This window comes from Fukomys damarensis, unplaced genomic scaffold (assembly GCF_012274545.1).
Source record: "Fukomys damarensis isolate Sample0158 unplaced genomic scaffold, DMR_v1.0_HiC HiC_scaffold_16, whole genome shotgun sequence".
Taxonomy (NCBI): Eukaryota; Metazoa; Chordata; class Mammalia; order Rodentia; family Bathyergidae; genus Fukomys; species Fukomys damarensis.
In genome coordinates this window covers 89,418,195-89,425,247 of record NW_022900928.1, presented here as the reverse complement: position 1 = coordinate 89,425,247, position 7,053 = coordinate 89,418,195, and the positions used below count along the sequence as shown (strand labels likewise).

Here is a 7,053-nt window from a genome sequence, read left to right as displayed (position 1 = left end):
ACATTTTCTCTAGGAAAGTGGGATCATAATGTATTTCATCAAAAGTTGGATTTTTTATCTTTAATTTAAGGTGAATACTTTCCAAACCATATATGACTCCTTTTAATTCTTGTACAGAATTGTTTTTAGTTATGCCATAATTTATGTAGCTGTTTCCTTATTCATAGACATTCTAAGTTATTTCCAGGTTTTGACTGTTGCAGCGTATTGACCAGTCATCATCTTCTTTTGAATGTAATTAAATGTTAGTGCCTCTGATTTTAGTAAGATGTAGTCCCTAAGTAGGGTTGCTAGGTAAAGGGTTTTTAATGAGTCTTCAGAGATGTCCTTTCCTAAGGTGGCTGGAGTGTTTCATTCCTCCAGCTGGCTCATCACAGTGTTAGTTTCTGGTGGCTCTGAGAATGCTGTCTCTCCTGTCTTCCACACATGTTGGTCAGGTGGTGGAAAGCAGTTTCCTTGCCGGTGCTCACATTCTTAACTGCTGAGTGGTTATGTTTACATTTGTTTCTGATTGCCTGAATTTCACTTTTACAAATGTTTTAGTCTGCAGCTTTACTTTGGGGTTATTGTTTTCACTTCACAGGTATTTCCTATTTGTTTTTATACTTTGCTTATGGTATTTTTTTATGACAGGTAAAGTTTTTTCCTCCCTTGACATATAAGTCCTACTTACTGAGCTCTAACTTACATATAGTAAAGTTTGCTCTATGCATAGAGTTCATTGTGTGTTGACGGTCATTGAATTACTAAGGTATAGAATATTTCCATTGTCCCAGAATGTTCCCTTGTGCTTCTTTGTAATCAGTCTCCCAGTGCCTGACAACCACTGATCTTTCCATCCCATTAGTTTTGCCTCTTCCCGAATGTCATGTAAGTGGATTTGTGATGTACAGCCATTTGTGTCTGGCTTTCTTTTACTTAGATGTGTCGTGTCTGCGCTGTTCCTGTCTCACTGCTAAGTAGTATTCTGCTGCATGGTGAGTTAGTTTCCTGGGCTGCTGTTTCAGTACTGTGTCACAAATAGAGTGGCTTCAGCAACAGAACTGTGTGTCTTACTGTCCTAGAAGCTAGAAGTCCAATGCAGGTGTCTGCAGTATTGGTTCCTTTGAGGTTGCTACCTCTCCTGCAGTGGCTTCTGGTGACCCCACATATTTTCTCCGTTGGTGGTAGCAAAACTCCAGTCTCTGCCTCCATCTTCATATGGCTGTGTCCCTATGTGTCTTCATATCATCGTCTTCCATGTGTGTCTCTTATTTTATAAGGACACTGGTCACTGGATTAGGGCCCACCATAATTTCATTATAATTTGATTATCCCTGGAAAGACCCTGTTCTAAATGAGGTCACATTCTGAGATACTGTCTATTAAGGCTACCATACAACTTTTGGGCAAAGCACAATAATACCCCATGACATAACAGATGGGTGGACTACAGTTTTCTTATTCATTTACCATTTGATGGACGTTCTCATTGTTTCCGTCATGCTAGATAATTCAAAACAGAAGAGAGGATGAAACTAGGTTTAAGGGCTCTTTTCAACCTCTTAACTGTGGAAGGGGTGAGGTTACTCGTTTCTCAGCCTGCATGGAATTGCTTTCTTGGCTCAGTGTTTGGAAGTGGCCTTGTCTGACTGACCCTGTGTCTTTGATTCTTCAGCACAGGAGAAAGCGGCGTTCTACACCCTTGACCTCTTCCACACCACATTCACAAACCACAGAGAAAAGCCCTTATTTCCAAACCACAGAGATCTCTCTGTGGACGGTGGTGGCTGCTCTTCAGGCTGTGGAGAAGAAGATGGAGTCCCAGGCCGCTCAGCTGCAGAGCCTGGAGGGCCGTGCAGGGACGGCCGAGAAGAAGCTGGCTGACTGTGAGAAGACTGCTCTGGAGCTTGGCAACCAGCTGGAGGGCAAGTGGGCCGTGCTGGGGACCCTGCTGCAGGAGTACGGGCTGCTGCAGCAGCGGCTGGAGAACGTGGAGAACCTGCTGCGCAACCAGAACTTCTGGATCCTGAGGCTGCCCCCGGGCAGCAAGTGCGAGGCCCCTAAGGTAGCTCCCCCACCCCAACATTCAGTTGGGTCAGAAGATGCCCCAAGGTTCTAAATTGTGCACTGGTGCCAGAGACTCCTGCAGTAAGTCTCTAGACCCCACGTACCCAGTGTGCGACACAAAGTTGAAAAATAAGACAGAGTTAAAGAGAAAATGTAAACTAGGATGACCAATGCTCCTTTGGCAAAAAGTTCTGGTCCGTCTCTTCTACCAAATTTTATTATTCATCAATCAGTGTAAAGGTGCAATATGTGTATAGATGTGCAATACGTGAAATTATCATGGAAACTAATGCAGGCAAGGCTTTAAAGAGAAGTCAAAGCATTTTCAAACTAGGAACAAAATAGACAAAATATATAGTTATAATTGGAGCACTGTCCTTCAAGCTATGAAGGCAGTAATTGTGGAAATGGAATTTGGGTGCAAGTACTCTGACTTCAGCTATAGCTCTTATCTCCTATGGGCCCCACATCTTTATAGGCCATTGCTCTGGTCTTGGCCATGGCCCTTAGCAGGGAGGTCAGTTTACCTGTGCCTACCGCATTGCTCATGAGATACTTCTGAGAGTCACAGAGCTTCAGTCAGACTCGCTTCTTAAAGTAAGCCAATCAAGGGATTTAACTCTTTGCAGCCTACACTGCTTACAGCATGTTTTGGGCATAATCAACATTGTGGGCTCTGGCTCACTGGCTTGGCCGCCAAGGCACTCACTGTGCTGTTTGTGATTTCAGGTATCCAGGGCTCTTGAGAACGATGGTGTCTGCTTCTCCGAGCAGGAGTGGGAGAACCTGGCGGACTGGCAGAAGGAGCTCTACAGGAACGTCATGCAGAGCAACTATGAGGCTCTGGTCTCCCTGAGTGAGTAGTTCCTGTCCTGCATCTGCCCAGCGCCCTGTGCTTCCTGCCCAGTGGCTGTGGCCCTAATAGGCCCTGGCTCCTCTCTTGGCCTGGCTGGGAGAAGTGGGTGTTTCCTGATCCTCTCACCAGCAGAGACTTTGGAAAGGCTTCATGTTTCTTCTCTGCAGTCATACTGTCATCTCTTGAGAATCTCTACTAGATAAGGTTCCACTACTACACAGCCAACCATACTCTTTCTTTTAGCCTTTGACTAGAGTCAGAGCCAGTCATTGTGGTTTTAGATTTATTTTATGTTGATTAGAAGTGCTGTGCAGTCTTTATGTGTGAACTATTACCTATGACATAACAAGTGCATTTTGTTGGGGGTCAAAATCCTTTAAAATGTAGGTCCGTGGAGAAGTACAGTGGTGTCTCAGTTCACAGACTTAATCTGTTCCATGATTTTGGAAAAGATGGCTATATCTTTGTTTGTGTGGGAAAGATGGCCTCAGTTATATTTGTCACCCGGTGCAGAGTTTGCAAACAAAAATAAAATTTTGCTAAACACTTGTTTATGAACTAAGTTGTTCTCAAAAGTGTTTGTGAACTGAGGGTACACTGTATCTCGGAGGCCAGAGTGATGGGAGGGAAGTTGAAATGGGCCAGAAGGGACTATGCCCTCAGCTGTTTCATATACTGTCTTTGGGGCTGCTCTCTTATCTGTCACAGTGCCTACCTTACCTGGCAGTGTCTCAGCAAGGGTGAAGTTAGATGCTGGGAAAGAGCCTTGGCAAGATGTCAGCCACATGCTGGGGAGGTGCAGGGTGTGCTGAGGACAAGGGCCGGGCCCTGTAGCCTACAGCCTAAGCCCAGTGCTACGCACGAAGGCAGTGTTTCCTCAGCCACTGTCTGGCCAGAATTGTCCCATTGTTCTGAAATGCTAGGGGAATGTGACAGTGATAGTAGCCTTTGAGTCTTCTTCCGAAGTTGTGGTATTGTTTCCTTTGTCAGTGTGTCGTTGCCCAGAGTGGGGTAAGCTTTTCTCTTCTCTGGGCTCACCCTGTGCTGTTTCCAACCTAGAGGTCCTTGGCCAGCCAGAAGGAGAAGCGGAGCTGGGTGCAGAGATGCTGGGTGACTTGGAGGAGGAGGGCCTTGTTGGTACCCACCCTGGTGAGTGCTTCAGAATATTCTTTCCCCTGCCAACTGCAGGTCCCACCACAGAGCTGCCCGGCACTGCCGGTCTGTGACCTTGTCTACATGTTCTGGTTCTGGGCTCCTTGTCCTGTCATGTGTGTACCTTAACTCCTGCCACCCTGTGAGGTCATAAACCCAGTGCTCACCCCTTTTCACTCCCTGCAGCATAGAGGCTGAGACAGGCTGTGGGCAAAGGGTGGGACAGAGCAGGGCAGAGGAGCTGTGGGAAGGAAAGACATTGCAAGTGGGCACTTGGTGGAAGACCCAAGAGAAGAGCCAAACAGGATTTTTAAGCTGTAGGTTTGTCCTTTTAACAATTTCCTAAATTAGGTTGTTACAATGTATATTGTCATTTTGGTTGAGTTTGGATAACTTTCACTCTTGGCATTGTTCTCTGAGAGTAGACCACTCATTTCCAGCCTACGTGTCCTGTACATGCATATAATTCAGTTAAAAACAAATTTTTTTATATAATTTAGTTTTTTTACAAGTATTGGAACCTAGTTAGTGTCCTCTCTTCCAGGTTGTGCTATTTCCCATGTTCCTAGGGGCTTTAACTCGAGCCCTTTCAGAATGTTCAGATGTGCTGAAGTGTGATTTCTCCTGGGCTTTTTTTGCAGCAGATGGAACCATGCTCAGACCGGAGGTGCCGAGCCAGCCAGAGGGCTGCATGTTCCCGGGTGCGGCTGAGGAGCCAGATTTCCTGGGCCCGGTGCAGACTGAGCTCTGGGATGGGCAGGGCAGTTCTGCCCCCTTGGAACAAGCTCCCCGGGACTCTAACCTGGAGGAGCCCCTGGAGGGCAGTAGAAACCCTGCAACTGGCAGAACTCTGGGCTGCTCCCCAAAGCAGAAATCCCACAGGCAGGTACAGCTGGGTCAGGAGTGCGGGCAGGGCCTGAAACTGAAAAGGGACACCTCTGGCCCCTACGAGTGTTCTGAGTGTGACATCAGCTTCTGCTACAAGCAGCAGCTGGCTGCACATCTGCGGAGCCACATGGGGTGGGCGTCCTACCCTGAGGCAGAGCCTGAGGAAAGCCTCAGGCCCAGGCCACGGCTGAAGCCTCAGGCGAAGAGGGCCAGGTTGCACCAGTGTAACGTGTGCCAGAGGAGCTTCAGCTGCAGGGTGAGCCTGGTGACCCACCAGCGCTGCCACCTGCAGGAGGGGCCCAGCGCTGGCCCTCGAATCCAGGAGAGGTTCTCGCCCAACAGCCTGGTGGCGCTGCCTGGCCACATCCCCTGGCGGAAGAGCCGGAGCTCCCTCATCTGTGGCTACTGCGGCAAGAGCTTTAGCCACCCATCTGACCTAGTGCGGCACCAGCGAATCCACACGGGCGAGCGGCCCTACAGCTGCCCTGAGTGTGACAAGAGCTTCGTCCAGAAGCAGCACCTGCTGCAGCACCAGAAGATCCACCAGCGGGAGCGTGGTGGGCCGGGCCCTGAGCCTGGGAGGCCGAATGGCCTGCTGTAGGGTGCAGCCCCTCGCCGTTGGGGGCGGAGGGGGGCAGCATCAGTGCCCCCGAAACTACCATTCTAGCCAGGGATTGACTGCTTCTGGTCTGCCTTCCCTTGCCTGAGCACCAGGCTGAGCCCCAGGCTGTCCTGATACCATGTGGAAAAGCAGGAGCCAGTGCTCCCTCTCCTGAGTCTTGGCTCACTGCTGGTTCTGCTGGCTCTGGCCCCTTGGGTCTCTGGTTTTCTGATCCTCTGATACTCAGGGTTGGGTTGGCTGCTAAGCCACAGGGCCAGGTGCCGGTGAGCAGCTGTAGGATGAGGATGAGTTCTGTGAAGGCTCTCCCTCCACGTCCCCTTTTGTAGTTTCTCTTAATAACAAGTAGAAGGAATAATTTAAGTGAGCAGTTACTCCACTCTGAAGACTGTTTTTTTGGAGTTAGGTTCTAGTTGATTTAAAAAATATAATGCAACAGTTGTTTTTAAAGTTTGGAGAGTCGTAGGAGTTGTTCCTAACTTGGGGACTGGGCCTGCCCTCTAGGAGGGAGTAGTTTATGGGGCTTTTAGCCCACCCACACATACTAAGATCAGGGAGCAGAGACACACCCAGGCTCTCAGCCCTGATACAGATTGTCTCTGGAGGACAGAGAGAGAGAGAGAGGGAGTTGGAGGGGGACCTGAAGCCACTGCTGAAGAAAGAAAGGTTTCTGAGAAGGAGCCTGGTGCAGTTCTGGTTCTGGACAAGTTTATGCCACACAAGGCCCTTCTCCCAGCTCCACTGAACCATTTCTGCAGCCTCCAGGGGTAGGAGACTTACTGGTCACCTGAGATCATTCTGCTTGTACCAGAGGTTGACTTTGTTCCTGTTGTACCCATCACTTCTTGAGGTGGTTCAGTCACACTTTGTAAATCCTGCCCCAGCAAGGATGGAGATGCAGCAGTCACGGGGTCAGGAGTGCCCCACTGTTGGGAGCTGGGCGGCAGCTCATAGGCCAGATGTGAACCTCCCCTTGAATGATCTACAGTTGCCTAGAATAAAACTTACTAGCAAAAACTGGGCTCATGTTTTCCTTCTGTCGAGATCAGTCTTTTGGGGTTGGGGTGTGGTACTTTTTGTTGCTGGGACCAGTTAAGTAGAGAAGGAAAGGTATATTTTGACTCATAGTTTCAGAGGTCATAGTCCTGGTCAGCTGGCTCTGAGAGCACAGAGTAGAGCACAGCAGAGGAAAGCACCTCAGAAAACAGGAAGGCAGGAGTTGGGTGAAAGATATGCCCTAAAGACACAGGAGCCCTCCCCCGCATGTGGCCATTCAGCTAACAAACTAAGGAGTGAATTAATACAGATTAATCCCCTCAAAGTTAGAGCCCTCATGATCCATTCAGTTCCTTGGATCCCACCCACTGGCTTTTAGGAGGCACTTTGAATATCAGCCATAATACGACCCTGCTCTGGAGGGGTGACACCTGGCTTGTAGAGAGCTGACCCCATCCAGTGTTGTCGCAAAGTAAGCAGCAAGTGAAGTAGG

General features: G+C 48.9%; 1 protein-coding gene across 1 annotated transcript in view; it reads left to right on the top strand.

Moving 5' to 3' along the window:
* Nucleotides 1-6,581, top strand: part of Znf212 (zinc finger protein 212) — an 11,311-nt gene extending 4,730 nt beyond the window's left edge. The window contains exons 2-5 of the mRNA XM_010638603.1: nt 1,658-2,047; nt 2,779-2,905; nt 3,965-4,054; nt 4,699-6,581. Coding sequence (XP_010636905.1) covers nt 1,658-2,047; nt 2,779-2,905; nt 3,965-4,054; nt 4,699-5,546 — 1,455 coding nt within the window. The 3' untranslated portion in view covers nt 5,547-6,581. The remainder of the gene's footprint in view (nt 1-1,657; nt 2,048-2,778; nt 2,906-3,964; nt 4,055-4,698) is intronic.
* The last annotated feature ends 472 nt before the right edge of the window (nt 6,582-7,053 follow it).